General features: G+C 40.3%; 1 protein-coding gene and 1 long non-coding RNA gene across 2 annotated transcripts in view; one reads left to right on the top strand and one right to left on the bottom strand.

Annotated features, from left to right (window-relative positions):
- Window positions 1-554: 554 nt before the first annotated feature.
- LOC144340824 (uncharacterized) lies at window positions 555-2190 on the bottom strand. Its single transcript, XR_013417268.1, has 2 exons — window positions 1476-2190; window positions 555-1054 (listed from the first exon to the last, which is right to left on the bottom strand). It is a non-coding gene; the product is annotated as an uncharacterized LOC144340824 (long non-coding RNA).
- Window positions 2191-17232: 15042 nt separating this feature from the next.
- Window positions 17233-27601, top strand: part of COL25A1 (collagen type XXV alpha 1 chain) — a 504591-nt gene continuing 494222 nt past the window's right edge. The window contains exons 1-2 of the mRNA XM_078002085.1: window positions 17233-18549; window positions 19599-19668. Of these exons, the coding sequence (XP_077858211.1) occupies window positions 18253-18549; window positions 19599-19668 (367 nt within the window). The 5' untranslated portion in view covers window positions 17233-18252. The remainder of the gene's footprint in view (window positions 18550-19598; window positions 19669-27601) is intronic.

Below are 27601 nucleotides of genomic sequence, written 5' to 3'. Positions count from 1 at the left end.
CCAGGGGTAGTATGATATGGTTTGGCTCTGTGTTACCACTCAAATCTCATCTCGAACTGTAATCCCCACATATTAGGGAGGGACCTGGTGGGAGGTGACTGAATCATGGCAGCGGTTTTCCCCATGCTGTTCTCATGATAGTAAGTGAGTTATCATGAGATCTGATGGTTTTAAAGTGTGGCACTTCCTCTCTCCTGCTGCTGTGTAAGATGTGCCTTGCTCCCCCTTTGCCTTCTGCCATGATTGTAAGTTTCCTGAGGTGTCCCCAGCCACACAGAACTGTGAGTCAATTAAACCTCTTTTTTTTTTTTTTTTTTTTTTTTAATAAATTACCCAGTCTCAGGTAGTTCTTTATAGCAGTTTTAAAGTGGACTAATACAGGCATCTACTAACACAGTTTTCTAGGCTTTCAGACTTTTTCTATTACTCTCTTCAAGGTCCTTCCATAAAGTGTTCACGTGTGTTCAATTTTACAGATAGTGACAGTTTTCTGAAGTACTTGTGCAAATTTACATTACAACCAGCAGTGTGTGAGTTCTAGTTGCTCTACATTCTTGTTTAAATTTTTTATTGTTTATCTCTTTCATTTTAACCATTGTGATAGGTGAACAGTGGTATCATATGGTGTTTCAATGTGCATTTTTTCTTATAGGGTTGAGCACATTTAAGAATGTTTATTGTCCAAACAACCTCATTAAAAAGTGGGCAAAGGACATGAATAGGTACTTTTCAAAAGAAGACATCTATGTGACAACAATCATATGAAAAAAATCTCAACATCACTGATCATTAGAGAAATGCAAATCAAAACCACAATGAGATAGCATCTCACACCAGTCAGAATGGCTATTATTAAAAAGTCAAAAAATAACAGATGCTGATGTTGCAGCTTCTTTACTCCCACAGTTCAGTGAGCAGGAGGGAGTGATGCCCAGTGGCTTCTTCATTCCTGTAGTTTAGTGAGGAGGAGGGAGTGTTATGGCTCTTTCACTCCCGCAGTGTGGCAGGTTCCAGGTTCTTGTCTCATGACCAAGTGGAATGAGGTACAGAGACACTGCAAAGTGAATAAGACAGAGTAGAATTTTATTGAGCGACAGAAAGAAAGTTCTCAGCAGCAAAGAGAACCTGAAAGTGGGTTGCCATCTGTGAGGCTGAGTCCAGGGTTTTTATTGGGTTAGAAATGGGGGTATATATGCTTATTGCTTAAGAGTGGGCTTGGAAGAGGCATCATTCAGAAAGAACTCAGAGAGAGTGTGGGTACAATGGGGATGGAAGTTCTCACTCAGGTCCATGGATTCTATCCAAAACTGGTAGCTTGGTTTTTAGGCGTTAGACTGTCGTTGGCTTGAAGGTCAAGTTTCACCAGGGACCTGTCCCTGTCTGCCCAGGAATTTGTCTGTCTCCTGTCCCTATCAATTCCCCCTCTGAAGAGGTATATCTAGCTGCCATTAGGATAGGGAAAATGACTACTGTACCTGCTTCATGCTGACAAGGGGTATTGTTTTGGGAAAATGGCAGTCAGATCTCTCTCAGAGGCCTATTTAAGGGTCCCTGGTATAAAGGAGGCTGTCATTCAAGGCTCCATTTGCATGACCATCTATTGTTCGATGACCTCTAGGTGAGAAGAAACAAATTTTACAAGGAGGTTAAGTATTCATGGACCAATTACGAGATTATACAAAGAGGAGCTAAAAGGGAAAAATCCACGCCAGTGCGAGAGATAACAGAAATAAGAAGTAAAATAAACTAGCCAGTTTGAAAACAACGTTGTGACCAGAGCTGTTTCACTCTTGTGAAATAAATAAAATCTTATATAGGGGAGGGCAGTTACATTTTAGAAGAGATAGCAGTTTAGGAGAGTAGATAATCTCATGGGTGTTCAGAATTAAGAGGTCCTTGGCAAATATGCTTTATGGTGAGGAACAGAACAAAGGCAAGAACAGCAAGTATAAGCAAGACTATAAAGAGGATATCCATGGAAGGTTAATTATTGACACTTATCTTTTATGATCTTCAGCTCGAGGTCTCTCTTCACATTGGTACTTTGGGTGCTGTTCTGGGTCAACAGAAGTAATTCTGTCAGTTCCTCAGGCCTTTACTTCAGTATATGAATCCAAGAATCTATTCAAGTGACCTTTACTGCTGAAAGAGTAGAAAGAAGTGCAGTCTAAGTTCCCTCCAAATCCAGGCCTAGAGAGGGAGAAAGAGAAGGAAGAGCCTTTACCAGTACTAGGTCCCCTGGGTTGAATAAAGGTGGCCCCCTAGTTCATGGGATTGGGCCTCCAAGTTGTTTCAGTTCCTGTTGGAAATGGGCCAAAGAAGTTACATGTTTAATCAAATAAGAGGTTTCTTGGTCTAGGAAGAAATCATTGGTGAGAAAAGGCTGTCCATCCATCATTTTCAAGGGACTTCAAAGGGGTGTTTTTAACACATAGTAGGGTCATAGGAAGAAGAGTAATCCAGGGGAGATGAGTCTCCTGAGACAGTTTTCTGAGGTGCCTTTTGATAATATCATTTGTCTTTTCTACCTTTCCCGAGGATTGTAGTCTGCAAGCACGATGAAGATGGTATTGTATGCCTAATGCCTTTGAGACCCCCTCGGTGATAGCTTCCTTGAATGAGGGGCCATTATCGCTCTGGAGGTACTTAGGGCATCCAAAGTGAGGAACTGTCTCATTAATTAGTACTTTTATCACCTCATTGGCTTTCTCTGTTCAACATGGAAATGCTTCTACCCAGTTAGTGAAGACATCTACTCAAATCAGGAGGTATTGGATGCCCCTTATCTTTGGCATATGGGTGAAATCTATATGCTAGTCTTTTCCTGGGTAGCCTCACACTCTTTGGGTTCTTGCAGGGAGAAGCCGTTGATTGAGGGGATTATTTTTAAGGCAAGTCTCACAAGCATTAATGAGCTGTTTGGTCATTTTTTAGCAGATTTTTACCTGAGAACAACCTTTGGGCCAATTAATAGGTTTTATCCTTTCCTAGGTGGAAGGCTTGGTGAAGAATTTTAAGAACTTTCCATTGGCTGGAAGCTGGTAGATGAAGTTTGCCAACCTCATTGTAGCCACTCTAAGGGCTAAAAGGTGTATCCCCAAGAGGTGGCCCATTCTATTTCTGCAGGAGAATATTGAGGTTTTTATTTCTGTTACGGAGCCCTCCTATATCAGAGGGGCTTCAAGTGGATCAGAAATCTGGGGCCCTCTCATTGCCGATTTAATTGCTTGGTCTGCCAGTTTATTTCCCTCAGCTATCTCATCCATCCCCTATGGGGGCTTTTACAATGTATTACTGTCACTTCCCATGGAAGGAAAACTGAGGATAATAGTCTATTAATTTATTGACAGTATTTAATGGCAGACCCATTAGCTGTGAGGAAGTCTCTCTTTGCAGATAGTGGGATGGGCATGAAGGACTAGGAAAGCATGCTTATAATCAGTATAAATGCCAACTGCTTTCCTTCTGCTTAATTCAAGCACCCTCAAGCTCAGCTAGTTGAGAAACTGTGCCCAAAGAGAGGTGCACTCTCAGTAGTGTCATTCAGGGTGACTACTGCATACCCTGCTTCATGGATCCCTTGTTCTACAAAAGAACTTCCATCCATAAAGAGAATCCAGTCTGGGTTCTCTAAGGAGATTTCCTTGAGGTCCTCTCTGGCTGCTTAGGTTTTTCTCTGCTATCTGTTTGCAGTCATGTTCAGTCTCCTCAGGTTCCTCTGGGAGGAATGTGGCTGGGTTTAGACAGGGACAGGTTCTTTTTTTTTTTTTTTTTTGAGATGGAGTCTCGCCCTGTCGCCCAGGCTGGAGTGCAGTGGCACAATCTCGGCTCACTGCAATCTCCACCTCCTGGGTTCACGCCATTGTCCTGCCTCAGCCTCATGAGTAGCTGGGACTACAGGTGCCCGCCACCACGCCTGGCTAATTTTTTGTATTTTTAGTAGAGACGGGGGTTTCACTGTGTTAGCCAGGACAGGTTCTTAACTGAACTGTAGATCCCTCCAGTCGCAGAGCCTGATATTTGAGGAGGCAGTTGTCTGTTAGCTAGAGACTCCCTTTAGAAGACAGCAGTCCTGCCACATTATGTTGTTGTTCTCCATGGTTAACTTAGTGGACTCTGGCACTAGCAAAGCTACCACTGCAACTGCCTGGAGGCAGGCTGGCCATCCTTTAGCTACCAAATCAAGCTCCTTGCTTAGGTAGCTTACAGGCTGCTGGGCTGGACCTCAGGCCTGGGTTAGAACTCCCAGGGCCATTCCCTTCCTTTTTGATACATAAAGATCAAACAACTTCCCTATGGGAAGACTAAGGGCTGGTGCCCCAAGCAAGGCTTATTTCAACTGGTCAAAGGCCCTTCTGGCCTCTGGTTCACAAATTCAGGAGGGAGTCTTAGCTGCCTGAGTTTCTTTTATTAGGTGATATAAGGGATGAGCTATCTCATCCTACCCAGGTATCCATAATCTGCAGAATCCTGTCATGCCCAAGAATCCCTTCAGTTGTTTGAGGGTTTGGGGGAAGGGAAAGCAAGAGAAAGGCTTAATCCTTTCTTCACCCAGTGCCCTGGTCCCCTCTGACAAGTCTAGACCTAAGTACTTCACTGAAGTCTGACAGAGCTGAGCCTTAGATTTTGAGACTCTGTTAGCTAGGAAATTAAGAAGAGCCTTAGTGTCTTCCTGAGAGATTTCCTCAGTTGGGGCACAAAGGGGAATGTCATTTACATTTTGTAAAACTTTAACCTGAGGATGAAAGAACCCAGAGAGATCTTTTGAGAATGCCTGCCCAAATGGGTGAGGACTATCCCAGAATCCTTGGAGTAGCACCATCCAGGTTAACTGGGTGGTCTAGTTGGAGAGACCCTTGAATGCAAACAAATACTGGGAGTCAGGATATAGTGGTATGCAGAAAAATATGTCCGTTAGGTCCAGGACTGTGAGCCATAGTTCCCTCAGGTATTTGAGTTATGAAGGTATAGGGATTGGGAAACACTGGATGAATTGGAAACACAGCCATTAATGTGGCAGAAGTCCTGGACCAGTCTCCATTCCCCATTGGGTTTCTGTACTCCCAATATTGGGGCACTATAAGGGCTGTTGCAGGGTTTGAGGAGGCCCTGCATCCTCAAGTTATCAATGATGGCTTCCAGCCCTTTCCTAGCTTCTAGTTTTAGGGCATATTTTCTCTGGTTAGGGAAGGAGGTGAGATCCTTAAGGTGGATCCAGATCAGTATGGTGGTTGTGGCTCAGTCAGTTTTCCCTTGAGTTACCCAAATTTCTGGATTGATATCAGTCTCCACCAGGGAGAGGCAAGGAGTCTGTCCTGGAGCCATAGGATAGTGGTTCACATACGAGCTAAAATATCCCTGCCTCACAGAGAAGTTGGGCTTTCAGGCATGATTAAAAAGACATGAGTAAACACGACTTCACCCCAACTACAACTAAGGGGTTGGGAAAATTATCAGGTTAAAAGCTTTCCTGAGACATCCCTCATAGTCATGCTAAGGGAAGAAGGGAGGCCTGGATTGCAGAGGAGACTAGAAATGGCTGCTCTGTTATCCAGGAAGAAGTTCACCTTCCTCCCTTCGACCTCCAGAATCATTCAGGGCTCCTGGATGGTAATGGAAGTCTGAGCTGTCAGAGCCAGGGAGAGGAGCCCTGGGACCCATCAGTCCTGCTGGACCACTTGTGAGACTGGCTTTGGATCTGGTGACCTGCATCTCTGGGGACAGTCTACCCTCCAGTGGTCCCCACCGTAGATTGGACAGGGTCAAGGTGGCTTCCTCATGCTGCCTGGGAAGTCCTTTTTAACATCCCTGGTTTGCCACATTTGTTGCAGTTAACAGGTACATCTTTGGGATTCTGGGGTTTGTAAGCCTGCAGGTGACCAATAGATCTCAATACCTAGTACTGATGCCATGGATGGGCTCATGGCGTTTACACCATGGATGTGAACATGACCTCTACCCACGAAGTGGGAAGACCTAATTGGCAGGGATAGGCACTGTGCTGTGCCCTAGTCTTCTGCTGTTGACTGCCTCTTGGTCCCTCAAATCTAGTTTTCTTTATAGGGCTTCAAATCGAAGCTTGGAAAATACAATGGAGTAATGCTAAGGTGAAGCTGTGGAACCAGATCCTCTTCAAACAAAGGAAAGAAAAGGAATCCTGGGAATTGGGGACCTGGTCTAATAAGATGCCTTCCAAAAGGAAAACATTGATTCCTTGCATAGAAAAGCTCCTTGTATTCGCAGAATTATGTTGACTCTTGACAGGGTGGCAAAAAACAATTTAAATGCAGAGGAGGGAAGGTACCTGGGTGAAATAGCCTCTTGTTCTGTGGTAATGAGTTTCTTCAACAGGGGAAAGAGAAAACTATTTTAATTGTTACATCCGTCTATTTCTAAGAATAGACAGAAGCAACATTGTTCTGGATTACACTCCTGATGACTAAGCCAGTACTCATTCTATCCAGTAATAGTATCTCTTTTGGTTGCAAAAACACCCGTAACATTATCTATAAAGGGGATAGCAGTCAGGACACTTTTGAAAGAAAGAAAATGAGATAGGAAGGACTCAAAGCCATGGCCCAGCACCTGAATGGGCTGTGGGGGATTGGAGCTGATCCAGGAGCCTTCAGGTAACACCAAGGTGTGCCTTGGCTAGATACCTTCAGTTGTCCCAGGACCTTTTTCCAATCCCATGTGATGGCTAGACTTCCATGAAAGGAAAGTGGAGTGGAACAAGGCCAACATTCCCAACACTCGAGGATGAAGGGGGACTGACAATGTCCTCCTGAGCAAGCCTGTCCTCTGAGTCTTGTAGATTGGCAGTTGCTCTATTCACCCTTAACTGTCTGACAGAGACTTGGTGTTTTATCTGTTTTCAAAAAAAATGTGAGGATGAAAACCCTCAGAAACGAAAGTAAAGGGTCACAGATCTGATCTTACCCTTCTGAAGACCTGGATGAGCCTCCAGAAGGGTTGCAGCTTCTTTACTCCCGTAGTTCGGTGAGTGAGAGGGAGCGACTCCCAGTGGCTTCTTCACTCCTGTAGTTCAGCAAGAGGGAGAGAGTGGTGCCAAGCAACTTCTTTACTCCCATAGTTCAGTGAGTGGGAGGGAGTGTTACTGCTCTTTCACTCCTGCAGTTTGGTGAGTTCCGAGTTCTTGTCTCATGACCAAGAGGAATGAGGTACATGGACATTGGAGAGTGAGTAAGGCAGAGTTGAATTTTACTGAGTGACAGAAAGAAAGCTCTCAGCAGCAAGAGGCGACCCAAAAGTAGACTGCCATCAGTGAGGCTGAGTCCAGGGTTTTTATGGGCTTAGAATGGGGGAACATGTGCTGATTGGTTTATGGGTGGGCTTGGAAAAGACACCATTCAATTGGTTAAAAGGCATCATTCAGTAAGAACCTATATATAGAGAAAGTGGATAAGGCGGGGATGGAAGTTCTCACTCAGATCTGTGGATTCTATCCTGAATTAGTAGCTCAGTTTTCAGGCTTTAGACTGTCTGGCTTGAAGGTCGAGTTTCACCAAGGAACCATCCTGCCTGCCTAGAAATTTGTCTATCTTCTGTGGCTATCACAGCCAAGGTTGTGAAGAAAAAGGAACATTAATACACTGTTGTTGGGAGTGTAAATTAGTTCAACCATTGTGGGAGACAGTGTGGTGATTCCTCAAATACCTAAAGACAGAAATACCATTTGACCCAGTAATTCCATTACTGGGTATATAGCTACAGAAATATAAATTGTTCTATTATAAAAAACATGTGTATGTTAATTGCAGCACTATTCACAATAGCAAAGACATGGAATCAACCTAAATGCCCATCAGTGATAGACTGGATAAAGAAAACATGATACAAATACACCATGGAATACTATTCAGCCATTAAAAAAAGGTGAGATCATGTCCTTTGCAGGGACATGGATGGAGTTGGATGCTTAACCTTAGTAAACTAATATGGGAACAAAAAATCAAATGCTGCCTGTTCTCACTCATAACTGGGAGCTAAATCATGAGAGTATAGGACACATAGTGGGGAACAACACACATTGAGGCCTACTAGAGGGTGAAGGGTGGGATGAAGGAGAGGATTTGGAGAAATACTAATGGATATTAGGCTTAATACCTGGGTGATGAAATAATCTTTACAGCAAACTCCTATAAGTTTACCTATGTAACAAACCTGCACATGTACGAACTTAAAAGTTAAAAATGTTTATTGGCTGTTTTTTGTTTTTCATTTGTAAAAGTGCTTATTTAAGCTTCTGCTAATTTTTTTTATTAGGTTGGTGCTTTTTTGTACTGATTTGCAAGAAATCTTATACATTCTAGATAACAGTCTTTTTTCATTTCTATATTTTGCAAATATCTTTTCTCATTCTGTGTCTTGTATTTCAATCATTTTAATAAACAGAAGATCTTGATTTAATATATTCCAATTTATCAATCATTTCCTCTGTGGCTAGCTCTTTATGTGTATTATTTAGAAAACCCTGCCTCAATCCAAGGTCATGTTTACATTCTCCTTTATTATCTTTTAAATGCTTTATGCAAGAGATCTTCAAAAAGTTCATGGAAAAATGGAATTAAAAGGTAAAAATAAAAAATATAAACTTTATTTCTCAAATTAAGCTCCATCGAGTTCTAGGCACTTTTGTCATCAATCATCCCAACCTTTATTTAGTGCATTCCTAAAGAACTGAGGATCTTGGGAATTTAACAATGTTAATGCAGTCTTTTTTAACATTATTACCTAAAGAAAAATGAATGTCCCTTAAAGATTTTTTTAACATTAGGAAACAAAGAGAAGTCAGAAGGAGACAAATCAGGACTGTAGAAACTCTACCCAATTTCTGGGCATCTTTCTGCTAAAGCTTTGGCTAAGTTTCTCAAAACATTCTCATAATAAGTAGATATTATAATTCTTTGACCCTCTAGAAAGTCAACAAGCAAAATGCCTTCCTTGAGCATCCCCAAAATTTGTTGCCATGACCTTTGCTTTTGACTGGGCTGCTTTTGCTTTGACTGGACCATGTCCACCTCTTGGTAGCCATTGCTTCGATTGTGCTTTGTCTTCAGGAGCATACTGGTAAAGCCATGTTTCATCCCTGTTACAGTTCTTCAAAGAAATGCTTCGGGATCTTGATCCCACTTGTTTAACATTTTCATTGAAAGCTTTACTATTGTTGGCAGTTAATCTGGGTGCAATGGTTTTGGCACTCACTGAGTGGAAAGTTTTCTCAACTTTAATTTTACAGTCAGATTGTGTAAGCCAAACCAATCGCAATGTCTATGATGTTGGCTATTGTCTCTGTTCTTAATTGTTGGTCCTTTCCAATTAGGGGATGAACACAATTATTTTTTTTCTCATGTCAACGAAAAGAGTAAAACTCTGTAAAATATATGAAGAGTTTTATTCTGCACCAAATATGAGTGACTAATAGCGTGGGGCACAGTCCCAAGGAGTCCTGGGAACATGCGCCTGAGATGGTCAGGCTATAGCTTAGATTTACATACTTTAGGGAGACATAAGACATCAATCAGTACATGTAAGATGTACATTGGTTTGGTCTGAAAAGGTGAGACAACTCAAAGCAGGTGCTTCCAGGTCATAGGTGAATTCAACGATTTTCTGACTGCCAATTGGGTGAAAGAGTTGAATTACTGTCTAAAGACCTAGAATCAATAGAAAGGAATGTCTGGGCTAAGATAAGGGGTTGTGATGACCAAGGTTTCCATTATGCAGATGAAGTCTCCAGGGAATAGGCTTTAGAGAGAACAGGTTGCAAATGTTTCTTTTCAGACTTAAAAAAGTGCCAGACTCCCAGTTGATTCTCTCCTGGATCAGGAAAAATGCCTGAAAAGGGAAGGGGATTCTCTACAAAATGTAGATTTTCCCCACGAGACAACTTTGCAGGGCTATTTCAAGATATGGCAAAGAAACATATTTTGGGGTAAAATACTTTGGTTTCTAACAGCCCTTGCTATCTGTCACGTTGGTATCTTCTTGCTATAAAAAGACTGTTCTATCAGTCTTACGGTCTCATTTTAATGTTAATGCTGGTCAGCTGTGCCTGAATTTTAATGGGAGAAAGGTATAATGAGGCATGTCCGACCACCATTCCCATCATAGCCTGAACTACTGTTTCAGGTTTACCTTAGAATGCCCTTGGCTGAGAGGAGGGGTCCATGCAATTGGATGGGGGAGCTTAGAATTTTTGGTTTACACTCACAAATACATCAATTTGTGAATGTAAACTGTGATGATAAACTGGAGCTTTATCTTCAAAATCATCTTGTCCCTTCTAAAAATGAGTTATCCATTTGCAAATTGGTGATTTCTTTGTGGACACTGTCTCCTTAAGCTTTTTGTAAAACATCAGTGATTTCACCATTGTGCCACCTAGCTTCACCATAAATTCCATAAATTTGGTATCTTTTCTTGCTTCAATTTTAGGAGAACTCCTGTTGTTCTGATGGGGACTTTTTTTCAAACTGATGTTTTATCCTTAATACCTCAAACTAGATCCTATTAATATATGGTCTAACAAATTAGTATGAGTTTATTTTGGTGCAAAACATTTTGAAATCCATACATAGTTTTTTCATAACATGCATCTTCCATGAACTTTTTGAAGATCCCTCATATTATCACCTTTTATATTTAGGTTTATAAACTATCTCCCTTTAATTTTTGTGAATTCTATGCAGAAAAATTTAATTTTTTCTGTCTGAATATATAGCAAAATTGATCGAAAAGTTCACCTTTTCCTTACCCCTCTGCAGTGTTATTTCATTTTCATTTTCAGTACCTATATATATGTGGGTCTTTATTCTACTTCTTTGGTTTAATTTCTGTCCCTGAAGCAATGCTAAACTGGCTTAATTACTATATCTTTATAATATATTTTACTATCTGATAGAACCACATTCTCTTTTCTGTTCTTTATAAAAAGTATCTTAGTTAATCATCATCTCTAAGTGAAATGAAATTGTTCTCTTTGTTTTTGAAATACACAAAATAAAAAGTTGTTTATAAGTGTTCATAGCAGTTTTATTTATACAGCAAAAAAAATGGACCAAGTGAACAGATGAACAAGTCATGGTGTATTCTAACAGTGGAATATTACATCATAATAAAAATGAACAAAATATAACACTATAGACAAATCTCAAAAACATGTTGAGCAAAAGATGCTAGGCACATAAGAATATCTATGACTGGGCAGAGTGGCTCATATCTGTAATGCCAAAAATTTGAGAAGCTGAGGTGGGAGGATCACTTGAGCCCAGGAGTTTAATACCAGCCTGGGCAACATAGTGAGACCCCATCTCTAAAAAAAAAAAATTGCTGGGCATGGTGGCATCTGCCTGTAGTTCTAACTACTACTCAGGAGGCTGAGGTGGGAGGATCACATGAACCCAGGAGTTTAAGGCTACGGTGAGCTGTGATGATGCCACTGCACTCCAGCCTGGGAGACAGAGTGAGACCCTGTGTCAAATAAAACAAAAAAACCCCAAAACACCCACCAAAAACAAATAACAAAAATATATACTGTATGCTTCTATTTATATGAAGCTCTAAAACAGGCAAAACTAACCTAAAATGATATCAAATACATTAATGGTTGCCTGTTGTAGGGACTTTTCCAAATTATCCAGTAGCTGAAATGTTGCCCTGACGCTGTTTTATACTTGTAAACTGAAATAGGACTAAAATCACGATTAGGATATACCGTTGCCCCAGAGCATAATCGTATGGATTGTTCTTGCTTTTCAGTGTCGATGGGTCAATAAACGGACACTTTTAAAGTAATAATAATAATAGCAACAACAAGAGGTAAATGTATATTGCACTTAATATCTACCAGGCATTGTAATGCCTTCACAAACCATTCCAGCAAAAGATCCTAATGGTTAAGTATTATCATTCTTCTTTTATAGATGGCCCAGAAAAATAAGGCACAGAAAAGTGAAGTAATTTACCCAATGTCCCATAGCTATTAAATGGCAGAGCTGGATAATGAATGCAGGCAGACTGGCCTTGGGTTCTGTGTTCTTAATCATGAGCTGACTCAATGATATGAACATGTTCAGTGTATGTAGCATTATAAGAAAAAGTTGATTTGGAAGTTCAATGAAAAGTTGCCTCTTGTTTGAGTTAGCAATATAATTGGTGACTTTTGGGGAAGAACCCATTAAGTGGGGCTATTACCTTGTTATTTAAGATTTGAGGAAAAAAATTACCTCCTCCTTCCAAATAAAACAAAACAAGAACAAACAGCAAACATAAAACTGACTCTGCATAGAGGATTGATATTTTGGAGGGCTTGTATTATCCAGATTATTGCATTCATACAGCTGTAAGCCCCTTGCTTAACCAGGCTTGTATAAATGGGATCAGTTCCTTGATCTGTTTGAAAAAGAATTTTTCAGCCTGTCACTAAGAGCTAAATCCTTCTTTTCTGCTCTTCTGCTCCTAAAGATATTTATAATTTGTTTATGATTTATTGAAATTTGCCTGGCTGTGGGAGAACTGCATCTTTTAAGTTTCGGTTCACTTAACTCTTTGCTGCCTTCTCCATTCCCTTTAGGAAACTTTGTCTTCTTAAAAGATGTTTCCATGAGCTCACATTCTCATCTGAAGAATATAAAATAACATGCTTAATACTGTACACAATGTATTCTCCCATTTTCTTTATTAAGGTACTGAGTGGACGCAACGGGTGGTTGTGGGTATATAAAGACGGCCACAGGCCGGGTGTGGTGGCTCACGCCTGTAATCCCAGCACTTTGGGAGGCTGAGGCAGGCGGATCCCCTGAGGTCGGGAGTCTGAGACCAGCCTGACCCACATGGAGAAACCCCGTCTCTACTAAAAATACAATATTAGCCGGGTGTGGTAGTGCATGCCTGTAATCCCAGCTACTGAGGCAGGAGAATTACTTGAACCCGGGGGGGCAGAGCTTGCAGTGAGCTGAGATCGTGCCATTGCACTCCAGCCTGGGCAACAAGAGTGAAACTCAGTGTCCAAAAAAAAAAAAAAAAAAAAGGCCACAAATCTTTTCATACATTCGCTTCTGCTTGATAGCTTTGTTGGTGAACTTAGGTGAAAACTGTGATTATAAAAACCTTAGCCTCAAAAACCAATGATGCTAAAATATATTTTCTAATAAAACTAAATTTTTTTTTGCAATGTAGTTAATATCTAAAAAGAGCATACCATGATTATCTTAGCTATTTACTTTGGGCAGATAATCTTTCTAAATACACATAAACCATCAGAAATTTTAGTATATGTTAGTTTCTCACTTCTATGCTTTATGTCCTTTAAAGATTAGCCTCCTAGAGGTATATAGGAGTGGATTATGTCTTTTTCTTTTTAAAAAACACTTTTACCCACTTAAAAAGCTCCTTTCTTCTGTCTCAGTTTTCCCCTTTATCTTTTCTTGCTCTTTCTCCAGGTACTTTCTTTCTTACTTTAACTTCCTGATATGCCTCTCTGTCATTAATCTTTATTTCATTTTTTTCTGTCATGGAGATTGGTAACAATAGTACTAGCAGTGGGCCGGGTGCGGTGGCTCATGCCTGTAATCCCAGCACTTTTGGAAGCCAAGGCAGGAGGATCACTTGAGCCCCGGAGTTTGAGGACAGCCTGGACAACACAGAGAGACCCCATCTCTACAAAAAATAAAAAATTAGCCTGGTGATTACCTGTGGTCCCAGCTGCTCAGGAGGCTGAGGTGGGAGGATCATTTGAGCCCAGGTGGTCTGGGCTCAGGAGGCTGGAGTGAGCCATGATCATGCCACTGGGCTCCAGCCTGGGCAACAGAGTGAGACGCACTCTCAAAAACAAAGCAGAAAACAGTAGCAATGCTGAGTCCTGGGTCAGGATTCTGGCTAGGCTAGCATTAGTAGGGAGGAGAGATGAAAGTGACTATACAGCTTGGATGATTTATTGTTTTTGAGTTGCATTAATGGGAGGCATCAAAGAAACAACTTATTTTATTCAGTTTAATATGTCTTCATAAAGCGCATCTTAATTTTATATGACATGAGAGAGGGCATATCTCTCTGATCCTTTCCCAGTGGGCATGTCAATGAAATAGAAATGTATAAACATTTGACAGACAGCGCTTTGTTACTACAGGGTCTGCTTGAGTTGTAGGGCATTATGGTGGTTCCAATATCACTTATGATGCTGTAGCAGATGAACATTGATTTCTTGTGATCGTGATGATATTGGTTTCCTTTGCTCTTGTAACAAATTATCACAAATTAGTGGTTTAAAACAACACAAACTTATTAATTATAGTTCTGATAGCCAGAGGTCTTAAAATCAAGGTGTTGGCAGGGCTGTGTTCTTTCTGTAGGATCTAGGGGAGAACTTGTTCCTTATCTTTTGCAGCTTCTGGAAGTTGCTTATATTCCTTGATTTGTGACCCCCTTCCATCTTCTATGCCAGTATTCACATCACTCTCACCTCTGCTTTTATTGTTACATTGCCTCTCACTCTGAGACCCTGCCTTCCCCTTAGAAGGACCCTTGTGCTACACTGGGCCCACCCACATAATTGAAGAAAATCTCCCCACCTCAAGATCTTTAACTGAATCATATCTGCCAATCTGTTTTTGCATGCAAGGCAGCACATTCACTGTTTTGGAGATTAGGACATGGACATGTTTGGGTGTCCATTATTCTTCCCACTGCATACCTGTCCTATAGCCCGCTGTTTGCATTTTACTATTAATAACTATTGATATTAGTCAGGCAAATTGGAGTCAGCTGGACTATAGCATTTTTAGTGCTATTTTTACTTTTTTGAAGCCTCCACATTGGAACCAAAATAACAACTGTGCTTTGATGAATATACAGAACAACATGCGTTCAAACCCTCAGAGCTTTGTTGATCCACACGTTCTCTGTGCTTAATGCAGAGAATCTACTGGGTTTTGAAATCTTAGCACTAATGGCTGGTATATTTCTGAGGTATTGTGCCCACCAAAGACATAAAGCAAATCTAATCCTTTGGATAAAGATCTCAAAGCCACAAAATTCCAACTCTATCTCTCTACTAAGATCTAATAGTGCTGAGGGCTTGCAAGAGTTGTTAATGTACCTTCTCATGGCCAATTTACACAAAGCATGCTATAAGAACATTGCATCATCCAAATTAAATGTGTAACCTACTGTAGGCATCAGTCAAGACAGAAAATGGCTTTTCTAATGAAATTTTAAGAGCGGTGTGTTGTCCAAAAGAAAAAGCTCTTTATTCCCATTGTTTCCACACTTCAGAGAAGTTGATGTGGAGTGTCTGAGAGGAAGAATGAGCAATGAGGCTGTTGAGATGGTAGACAAGGGAGTTTGTTGTGGGGGTTGAAAGATGTAAGATCTTTGTCCTAAGGACAACCGGAAGTATTGAAGGACTCTAAATAGATGAGGAGAGGAGGGCAAGGGAGAAGTCAGGGCCGGCTACTGGGTATTTTGGCTTGGGGAGACTGGATGGATGGCAACTCCATTGGCTGAGATGGGAAACAGAGAAAGCAGAGTAGAGTTTGGAGGTAAGCTGCAGGTTAAAGAGTGAGACATCCAAATGGAGATGGCAAAGAGGCAACTGGCTACATGGATCTAAGGTTCAGGAGAGAGGTTTGGGCTTTCGATATGAATTTATGACTCATCAGTGTAATGATGGCCACTGCGAACTCTACTGGAGAGAGTATACAGAGAAGAGAAGATGGAATAGACAGAGGCCCAGGGAGCACCAACTTTCAGAGAAATGACAGGAAAAGCCTGCAGAGGAGACTAAGGAATAGTTAGAGGTTACGGAAAGAGTTGGTACATTAAAACATTTGTTCCCATTATTTGGGTCATTATTGGAAACATGTTTAATCACAATTAAATGTGACTTGAAATTTATCTCTTTAAAATTTACTTAAAAATTTTATTTATATTTAAAAGAGGAACAGTAATTCCTCACGTCGCAGGGTTATGAGGTTCAAAAAAGTATTTGAAAATATTTTGGAAAGTATTATACCAGTGGTTCTCAAACTTTAGTAGTATATATCAAAATCATTTGGAGGGCTTGTTAAAACACATTGCTGTTTTTTTTTTTTTTTTTTCCAGTAGTGGTAGTAGCTAGCATTTCTGATTCAGATCTGTGGTAGGAACCTAGAATTTAAATGTTGGCTAAGTTCTCAGGTGATGCTGATGTTATTGGTCTAGGACCATCCTTTCAGAACCACTGTGTAATATAAATGAATTATGGTTTTCACTTTATAGCAAAATTCATTGAGTTTTCCTCCAATGTTAGTCTCTTTCTTCCTCTAATGCTGTTATTTCCTTACCTTGCTTCATACCAAGCAATATCCGTTTACACGTGTGAAAGACCAACTAAGTGTAAGTATTTTGTTGATTACAGTCAACAACGTTACAACAAGCAACGACCTCAGGTTAGCTTGATCAAGGAGAATAGGAAAAATATATGTGTTTTTTTTTTTTTTTTTTTTTTTTTTTTTTTTTTTAATAGGGAGATAAAAAGGAACTCTTTGGAATAAGAGGTGGGATTTCTGTTTTCCCCAAAGTCAATTAGATGTCAAATGCTACTTGTTACCAACTTTCCAAAATCCCATTAGAGACCCTGTAATTTGTTCCAGCGGGAACAGCATGAGGAGAGTCAGGTAAGAGGAAAAACTGACTTCATTCTTCATTCCTTTCCTAAATCCTGAGAAATGCGTATACTTCAACACTCCCTTTTACAATCCCGCAAACCAGGGAATCAGGAAAACACATTAGCATCCTAGTACAGACTAGGAATACAGAGCTGGGAGGAGACTCTGCCGTCAAGACAAGGAAACTGGGGGAGGGGAGAGAAAACTTCCCCTCGTTGGAGAATCTGCGGGCGGCATTGGGAAGAGAAGGGAAGTGGGGAAATGTACCTCAGACGTCCGCCAGACACTTTGCCTCCGGGCATGTGGGAAAGTGAGGGAGGAGAGAAAAACGCTGCACCAGAGCGAGACAGCAAGAGCTCCTGCGGCTGCTTTTGAGTGAAGATCGGGAGAGATAGAGCGTTCTGCTTCACATCTTCCTCCCGGAGGCCATTTCTCCATTTTTAAGTGGGATAAAGAGGGGGCGCTGAACTGAGTCAGTATAAGCCAAAGTTGCCGCCTCTTGCGCAGCAGACCCCGCTTCGGCCTCTGGCCCAGGCCAGAGAGGTGGCCTTCGGGGACGCTGAAGTTACTCTGCGCAGGGGGAGGGGTCGCCAGGCTCCTCTCCAATCACGGTGGCCGCTCCAGCTATTTGCATGCATTATGCTAATAACAGACCTCCTGCCCCGCTCCCACCCAAGCTTCCCGCCCCCCTTGGGGGTTCCCTGGGCCGGCCCGCGGGCTGGGCCAAGGTGAATACATTATGATAATAAGGCGGGTTCCTGCTTTGGCTTCGGAAGGGGGGCGCGCAGCAGCGGCAGCAGCGGGAGCCGCGGGCCGGACGCCGGGCGCCGGGAGGGGGTCGGGGGAGGGACGTCGTGCTCGGAGCGCGCGCGCACTCACACTCACACACACACACTCACACGAGCATCCCGAAGGGTATTTAAGGATCGCGCACGCGGGGTTGCGGAGATCCTTCGGGCAGCCGCGACTTCGGCTTCGCGACTAGCATTGGCTCCTTGGGTTTATTTGGTTTTCCTCTCTTCTCCCCCTTAGCCGCCCCTTTCGCGCTGCGCTCTAGCGTGCTCTCCCAGCCTTTTTGCCTTGAACTGAATGCAGGTGGGAAACAGGTCGGCGTGCTGAAAGACACCGAGTAGGTAGAAATAAGGCAAACTCACAGAGGCGCAACAGGTTCGGTCCTCCGTGGCCAGGGCGAGCCGCGGCCCCGCGCCGTGCCTCCGTAGCGGTCCCTCGGACCCTGAGCGACCGCTGTCTGGGACCTCGGAAGAGGTGTCTGTCCTCTGGGAGTCGGAAGAGCTCTCTGGGTGGGCTTCGTCTTGCTTTTTACCCCACCACCACCCGGTCCCCGGTCTGAGGGTGCTTTTCACTTCCAGCTGGGAGGAGAGAAGAAAGCGGGGATTAGTGCACGCCTGCGGGTCTGGACGCTGAGCAAGGCAGGGGTCCATCTCCGCTCGCGGGCTTGACTCCACCAGCTAGTTGTGCAACCACAGGGACTGAACTTTGGAGGAATCGACCTTTTTCTTTCCTTTTAGGATTATTTAAGGTGTAGAGGGTGGGAAGCGAAGCCGAGACGGCCGACCCCGCCACGATGCTGCTGAAGAAGCACGCAGGAAAAGGAGGGGCCCGGGAGCCCGGATCCGAGGACTCGAGCCCTGCCGAGCAGCATTGTGCCCGGACCATGTCACCGTGCGCCTTCCTGGCGGCTCTTCTGTCAGTGGTAGCCGTGGTGTCTTGCCTGTACCTGGGTGTGAAAACCAACAACCTCCAGGCGAGGATCGCCGCTCTCGAATCCGCCAAAGGGGCCCCTTCCATTCATCTGCTGCCTGATACCCTGGATCAGCTCAAGGCTATGGTGCAAGAGAAAGTGGAGCGACTTCTGGCTCAGGTGTGAGAGGCTGGGGTATTTTGCATCTTGTACAAGCGTGACTCTGTGTGCATGACTAGCCGCTACCCTTACTGTACGCAAACTTGGTGTGGCTGTGTGTGTGCGTGCGCGTGCGTGTGTTAGGCAAGGATCTATGCTCACTGTAGCATATATTTACATGTGCACATCCCTTGATATCCCCATCCCTATTTCTAATCTTCCCTCACTCTCTCTTAATGTTTGCATATTAAACATATAGGAAGTTCTAAAAGGGGGAAAGGGCATTTTACCTCTTTTTAGTTATCCTAAGTCACATGTGAGGCTTTCCCAATTGTGGAGAGAATATTTCTTGCAGAAATAGCATCTGTTAAATCTTTTACATGTTATAAGATGGTTACGGTCATAGATATTAATATACAAAAAAGGTAATCACTCTTAAATGTAAAATAATCTCATGTATAATGTAAAGTCAATAATTTCACACCTTCAATCTTTTCATATTAAAAGTTTAAACGTTTTTTTAAAAGTAGCTTTATTTTTGGTAAAGGTTGCAGTGCCGGAGTATTTACGAATGCAGAGCCCTTGGAGTTGAGAGTTGAAAGGAATCTATGTTATGTTTAAGGGCAACTTTAGACTAGAGTAAGGGGGTTTTCTGGAACCTTACCCTAGCGGGGAGCCTATTTGGCAGTTGTTGCAGCCTAGCATGATAAAGCAGTTGACCTTCATGTATAAAATATTGGCTGTTATTGGTAAGCCACAGCTTACCTAGTACTGCAACATTTTAGTGCTAGGTTTTTACATTGACTGCATATGAGGGAGAGAGTGGTGGTAGGGAAGAATGGAGAAAGATGTTACACAAGTCCAGCAATGTTGATACCCTATCAGTGGTCATTGTCTTTTTTTAGGGCTTAGGCATGGTTACTTTCTTGACTAGAGTCCAAGTACTTATGTAAATGTTAATTATGCAGGTTATGAAATGCCGGTAAATCAGGCGTATGGCCAGAGTCCCTAAAGACTCCATGTCTCTACAGTGCTACTGATGATTGTTAATAACTCTTCTTTTCCTACAGAAATCCTATGAACATATGGCTAAAATAAGAATCACAAGAGAAGCACCTTCAGAATGTAACTGCCCAGCAGGTAAAATGGAACTTCTTTAACAAGGTTTCCTCCAGAGCAGAGCATTTTAAGACAAAGGTCTTGTGTCTGTCAAGTCTACCTGTAATAATAGTAAAGAAAGAATGCAGACTGCAACTTGCTTTAATAAAATCAACATGTCTCATTCAGAAGGATGGAAAATAAAGCCCCAAATATTATTTTAAGCAGCATACCAAGGCCTGTTGTGGGAAAGCAAAGGAGATAGAGATAATCACCAAAGAAAATATAGGCAAGGTGATGTACAAAAACAAACATCTTAGATTCACAAATTGAAAAATATTCTTCAATTAAATTGTCTTAATGTCCACAGTGAAAAGGACTGTAGAACTGTTAGATTCTGAATTCCTGGCTCGCTCATATTGCGTTAGTGCAGATTTTTTTTTTTTTTGGTTTATTCCCTTTGGCATACGATTATGTTAGTAAACCACCTTCACTTCCTTTCCTGCTGTTTCTATTCTCTTAAAAAGATTCCATCTCCTATTCTATAGCTAGAGATGATGACTGAAAGAAAATCAGTTCTTTATCTTGAGCTTCCCATTACAAACTCTTGCATTCTCAATGACTTTTGAAGAAGAGGCTCTTATACTTTTACCTTTTTTTTCTGTGTAGCTTCAGGGAACTATATTAAAGACAGCATATTAGTAGAAGGACAGGGAAGAAGGACATAATGAATAAGACCCCCTGGGTAATCATTAAGTCTTCCTTCATGTACCTTTGATGGCTTGGTAGTTATCTCAGACCTGACAATTTAGAAGCCCTTGGAATATGGCCATTGGAAACATCTAGTGGATTCAACTCATATAAGTCATGGAAAACTCCCATGAGTTGAGATGTTTATTTCAGATAAACATTGTTAACACATTTGTGAATATGATAGTTTCTTTTATCATCACTCATGGAAAGTGAGTCTCTTAAAATTTCTTTAGTATTAAGGAACATGATACTTAGGTACTTATATATGAAAAGGCAAGTTCTTGTTTTTTTCATATTCTGAAACCTTTTCCCCCTCATGATAACTTGTTTTGGCACAGCTAAACAAGGCACCACATTTAGAAATTTTAAATGTCAACTCCAGGTTGTACATTATACAAATTTTACTATTTATATTCTGTTAAATTTTTGAACATAAGGGAGTTATATTTTTTAAATGAAGCCCTTTTGAGTGAGAAGACATATACGTTAGGTACCAGAAAAACAAAGAGTTAACCTTTGACAGTGTAGGTCTCATTCTTAGTTGTTTTAAGTTGGAAAATATCTCAGAAGTCAAATATTCAAGGAAGGCACTTTTCTTGTGCGGGAATTAACTCACAACCACCTCATCAGCCTGTAGGGATTATTTAAATTCCCAGGACAGTTGGTACAGAACTTCACTGATCATACCACTTAGAGTCCAGCATTTTTTCGTATACGGTATTCTTACTAGCTCTGTGAACAATAGCTAGTGCTTAATTAATATGATTCTTAATGAACTTAGTAAAATTAGAAAAATGACAACCACAGCATTGAGTTCTATTTTTTGAGAAGATATAATTGTTTCAGGATGTTTAATGTAGGCTAGCTACGAAGTCTAACTTGTAATCTAAAAGAAATCTATTACATTTAAAATTTACTGTATATTATCTTGGATTATTTTGGACCATTTTTCATCTTAGCATTTTAATGTAATAATAAATGGAGATTTCCTAGGCTTTTTTGTTGGCTCCCACTAATAGCTGCTTTACCTCTTGCCACCACTAGAGCTCCACATTACATCAATTTTTACCTGGCAACTTTCGAGGTAAACATTTGAAGGTGTGCATTCTAATATGCAGAATCAAGCAGGTTTCTTGCTGACAAACTGCTATGATGGAAACACTATCTTTGGCTTGAGGAATAATCAGACATCATCAAAATAAGGACATTATGTTGAAAATAATATCCTGGGGAAAACTCGTTATTTCGAATTATGGTCTGTGAAGAATTGTTTTAGGGAATGAACGGGCTGACCAAGAGGATTAGAAAAGAGATTCAGCACTTCCACCTGGTTTGGCTCTAACCCTGGTTTGCAGTGACTAAGAGATGTCACCTAGACATCTGTTTGTAGGGCAGAGTGAGACAAGTCTGTGACCTCAGCTCAGTTCCTGTGGACAGATGCCTACCCCTTGAAGTTGACACTCTTGTTGACAGTTTCAGTCACAGAGCCAAGGACTGATAGCAAAGAAGCAATGCTGTGTTGTTTGCGTTCACTCTAATTGCTCTTGATAGAACTCAATCCCAGTGAGGTTTATTCAGGTAGGCTCTAAGGTAATCATAGAATTTATAGATATATTTTTATGCACAAGAAGGAACCTCTGTGAGGGAGAGATGAAAAAGACAGTTTTTAAAAAATGGCTTCTAATGGCAGGGGATGTACTCTCTAATTTAATTTTCACAAGGACCCTGAGTTAAGTATTAGTAATCTCATTTTACAGATGAGGAAACTGAGATTCAGAGAAGATGATTAATTTAACATAGTAAAGGCAAGGTCAGGATTCATGCCCATATCTGATAGAACCAAAAGCCCATTCTACCAAGGAATAGAGAATAAGTATAGGTTTTAAACCTGGATAATTCTGGATTGGAATCTTGGATCTGGTACTAAATAACTGTGTGACATTGGTAAAACTAATGAACTTTCCTATGTTCTAATTTCCTCATCTGCAAAACAAACAAACAAACAAACAAAAAAACAAGGAAAAAAAGACTAATAATACCTTCCTTAGGGTAAGCGTTTACCTAAATAGTCTGGCATATTAGTGGCTATCCATTAGACAATAGCAATTACTATTCTTTTTAGTATATTATATGCTACTTAGCTCTACTGTGATCTACAGAGACATAAGAAATAGGTGGGAAAACTGAGACCTGGAGATATTGTATAATTTGCTAAAAACCCAGTGGCTAACTAATGGCAGGTTTGGACTAGAACACTATACTTAATTAAATAAATATATCTGTAGATTATTCATGCAGATAACCATACTGGTCAGTATTTCTTGGTGCTATATAAATATTGGTTCTTTTTTGATATTTATATAAGTCTCCTAAATTATTCTTACAAAAATTGCAGGGAAAACTTTTGACCTTTTAGGTAAACCATGGTTGAAGTGGATAGGACCTGGGCTTAAAAGACCATGGGGATATTAAAGAATATCTTTACAGTTTTAATACCAGATGTTTACAGAAAGAAATAGCTTAATTGTGTGACTCCTTTTCATTTTTTAACAGCCTATTGCAGTAAAATTTATAATATTTACCTATTTTAAGATTTTAAAAACAGATTTATAGAGTTGGGCAGCCATCACCACAATCCCGTTTTAGATCATCTTGTCACCCTGGGAAACTTGCATTTATTTCTTTCATGCACTCAGAAAAACTCTATTTTAAAAAATATTTGGTTTAAAGAAACCCAAAATAATTTAAAAAATAATAATTTTTAAATTTCCATACAAATTGAAGCTTTATTTAACAGAATATTTGTTTTAGCAGTAGCCGAACCAGAGAAATTCAGCTGGAATCTGTGGCTTGGCCTCTGTAAAATTCAACTCTAATTGGAGAGAATAAGTTGGCTCTTTGCTATGGCTGTAGAATTTAGTTTTGGGTTCTGTTCTTGGAATCTTACATAAAGTATGCATAAACCAGGCATATCTATGAGAAGGTTTTTATGTTCCAGCTGATGAAGAACACTGGGAGCCAGGCAGCCAACCAAAAGATGTGTAGATCACAAAGCTTTCCGTATTTTACTCATCAGTAGTGTTGCCTGCCCAGGATGTTAGGTATAAGAACCTCTTTGGTATAGTGGAGGAAGAATGAGGATGCGGAATAAAGAATCCAAAGTTCTAATCCTGGCTTTGTCATTAACTTGTTATGTAATTTTGGGAAGTCATTTCCAAGAACACCTCTCACAGTTTCTATTTTCATATCTCCAAAATAGGAGTGCTGCACAAGAATGATTTTGAAGGGCATTTGTCAGTTCTTCAGGTTAAATGAAAAGGCTGCTGTATGCCAAATACCGTACTAGACATTGGGAAAATGTTGGTGTACAAGGCAGACTTGGTATCTTCCCTCATGAAGCTTACATTTTGATGAGGATGACAGACAATTCTTTAAAAATGACATGAATATACAGGTATGACAAATGCAACCAGGAAAAAGTATAGTGGGCTTTGGGGCAGATGACTAAAATCTCTTCCATTTTTGTAAACCCAAAGATTTTATTTTTCTTTTCTCTGGGGAAAATAGAGAAAAAAGTATAATTCTCTTCTAGAAGTTCACAATAGGAGAAAATCTGGTTTCTGATGAAAATAAAAGTTCTAGCAATGGATAAAAAGCTGATTTGCCTTTTAGCTCTCCAAGAATTTATGAACAGATAAGGGTGTACTGATACCTGGTATACTTACCCCATGTGAAACAAAAAAGTCACTTTTAATATGTAAAGGGTTGTTGTAGACAGGAGGAGGATGGCTTATTCTTCTACTTTTCTCCTGAAAATAGGGAGAGTTAGGTTGAATAAGGAGAGAAACTTCATGTCTGGCTTACTGAACAGTACCACTGGACCTGGCTCCTGTACATTCGTGATCATCATTCCATGTAACACAGCTAGTCATTTGCTTAGAGAATTTAACTAGACATAAAAAACATACAGTAGATAACTTCTGAGGTCTCTCTGTACACTCCAAGTCCATAAAAATGATGGTGTACAAAATAAGAATACAGGTAGGCAAGCAATTCACATAGGCAAGCAAGATTCATAAATGCAAACAATATTGCCCCTGGTGACTGACCTCGTTGTCTGTGTTCTCAGTTTTGGGTGGAAATAAATGTTAACTGTAGCTTGATGGTTGTGTACTCTTTCCCATTGTATAAGAAGAACCTTTAAATTACCTTTCTAACATAAATTTACTTTCTCACATAAAACTTGTGTTTCTTACTATACATGGTTTTTCACTTAGGCTGTATGTTTTTATCCTAACACGCTGCACAGTGAATGGAAAGAGTGCATCAAGTAAGGGAGTAATAATAGATTTTCAATTATGTAAGGTAAAGAATAGTCAGAAACAGTTTGCAGAAAGAAATCAAATTAAAATGCTATAAATTTTATTTAAATGAGAATAGCAGGCATTCCTCTCTTCTTATAAGGCCAAACAATACAATGTGATATCCGAGTGCCTTCAGGCATCCATGTTAAATTGTTTCAGTCCTAATGAGTACAACAGTTTGGATGTAACACTTTTAGTTGGTCCAGGAGTGACAGCTGGTAAAAATGCCCAGTCACCCAAAGGGCAAATGACAAATTGTCTCTTGAAGCAGTGTTCTTGTTTCTTGGCTTCTCTTGTCTACAAGTTATTAGGAAGCTAATTCTTAAACTACTCGTTTCTCTTTCTTGCCTTAATAATTCTATTTTTTTCATTAGCTGGGAATTACTTAAGAAAAGGGTACAAATTCTGCATAGAGTTTCATTCATTCCAGCTCATTCAAATTATACGTAGACATAAGAAGCCTTTCAGGGCCATAATATCCTACCATGCTTCTGATTGCTTTGTAATTGTACAAAATCAACTATGTGATGTTAATGAAAATAGTATCTGAATGTCAGGCTTAGGTCTAGGGATGAGAAGGGGCATCCTCTTAACAACAGGATTAGGTAAATGGAGAGCTGATGAGGAAATACGTCAGAATCAGGACTGCTTTGCAGCCCAGGGGGGCATTTCCTGTTGCAGGGAACCTCACAAGACATTTATCCAAATAACATCAATCTATGTTATCTCTAGTGGAAACCGTCCAAAACCTATCATGAAAAAGGTTTTTATTTCATACTATCACTTTATAAACAATTACTTGGTGGTTTGAAGGAAGCTGAGAATGTGAAAACAATGTATGAGTCAATCTGGGCTGCGGCTATAGCCTAGTATGTGATGGTTAAATATAGATGCATCCCCAGCCTCCCTGGTTTGCCAATATGGGTGAAGTTCCATGTGGTGGTTTAACACACCATGATATTTAACACTGTTTCCCCGGTTTGTTTTAAAAAATTACTGTGGTGTGCCCGCATACTAAATTCTTAGACATGGATAGTTACTGCTTCATTTGGGATTTATTCAGAAATCTTGCAATTAAGAAATATTATTTTAAAATTGACTGTTTTAAATAAGTATAGAAGAGTGAGAAGCAGAAGCAAGTGGAAATCACCTACAAATTAAAATTGAGCACTTTTCATTGGCATCATGTATTCCTCCAAATGACTATTCTGTGTCATTTAAACGAAAGGAGCCCTTGAGGAAATGACACCAGATGGCAGGTACCTCCCCTTTGTGACCACTAGGAGGAGGAACTGAGCTGAATAGCAGGACTTCCTCTCTTCTGCCTCCTCCTTCCCAGTTAAATCTATAGCTGACTTCTATCTTTTGACTTCTGTTTGCAATGAAAAAGATTCATGGAGGCAGCAAGGAATTTCTTCCACCTATATTTGAAAACTCTAGTGTCCTATCAGCTTTAAGATATTTAGAATAATCTAGTAAATTTCACATTTATATTAGTCAAAATGTTCATTTAGTAGATAAACTCACAGATATGAAGTTTAAGCTACTATCCCAGTAGATAGAATAAATGAACTAAATGTAATTGAACTTACCTGTTGAGGATTTTGTACTTACATTTTGGAATTTCTCAAAATCCAGAATCATTTGGAATCACTGTCATGCTTTTGACATAATTTCATCTAGAGTCTTCATTTCAACTTTAAGTTGCTACATAATATGAGAGTTGAAATGCATTTTTTATTTTTCTTCATATTGTATTCTTTAGTCTTATTGCTAAATTCATCTTTTTGCTATAAAGGCATATTTAGTAGACATACACCTTATTTGTCATGAATGCCAAGTCTATGTCTGTTCATTTGGATGTTAATTATTTAAATTTTAGGAACTCTAGTTTCCTGGATTATGTACACAATATTTTTATTCTTGTATTTGAAATGTGGTCAGCACATTTTAAAACACAATTTTCGCATTTAGGCTAAGTGGCTGAGTAAATTGTATGAATTGTAGCCAGCTCTAGTTTGTACATTATGGTAGTATTGAGAGTCAGAATGCGTCTAACTAAAAGTAGCTGATCAGGGAAGGGGTAAAGTCTATTGTTTTCCCTTCTTTACCAAAGAGTTCACATGTAAGGAGAGTAAAAGAGGGGAGGAAAAAGCCTCTTATATTTCCTAGTCTCTCAGAGTCATGTTTCTCTATCATCATATTTAGAAAACTTGATATTTTAGAGTTCTTATTGTTATATAATTCTGGACAATAGTTAGGGAGTCAGAGGAATTCTCCATTATAGCTTTGTATTATACCTCCATTTTTGATCTTTAAGATGCTACAGTGAAATATGTCAGGAAAATTGATCCATTTCTTACTCAGCATTCTGATGTCTTAGGTCAATGCTGGGAGCTATCAAAGGTAAGTTGTTTGTATTACCCTTCTAGGAATTATGAAACCCCAATGTGTCATCTCAGAGACTCCAGATTCCAGCCAGCATTTTAAGATAATATATGATACGATCATAAGATGAAAGTGATTTCCACAAACCACTCAAAAACCAACGCTTTTACTTTAAAGTCATGCCAGAAATGCTGGCCAGTTCTAGGGCTCCTAAGTGAACTTTGGAACACTAAAAATCATTTTTTACTGAAAGAATTAGGGCACAAGGTCAGAGCAGATGACGTTCAAATGGAAAAATGCTTCTTAAATAACTGCTTTTCTCAGGATGGTTATCAACTTGATTGGGAATCAAGTGGGTTAAATGGGTCAAGGACCAAGTGACTTTTGTGGGCAGATCCTGACACATGCTAACTGGTAGGTGGTCTCATGGTATAACTATTCTACTACCAATGTCATTTATGGGCTCACCG

This window comes from Macaca mulatta, chromosome 5, assembly GCF_049350105.2.
Source record: "Macaca mulatta isolate MMU2019108-1 chromosome 5, T2T-MMU8v2.0, whole genome shotgun sequence".
NCBI classification, from domain to species: Eukaryota; Metazoa; Chordata; class Mammalia; order Primates; family Cercopithecidae; genus Macaca; species Macaca mulatta.
This window is presented reverse-complemented; position numbering and strand designations above follow the sequence as displayed.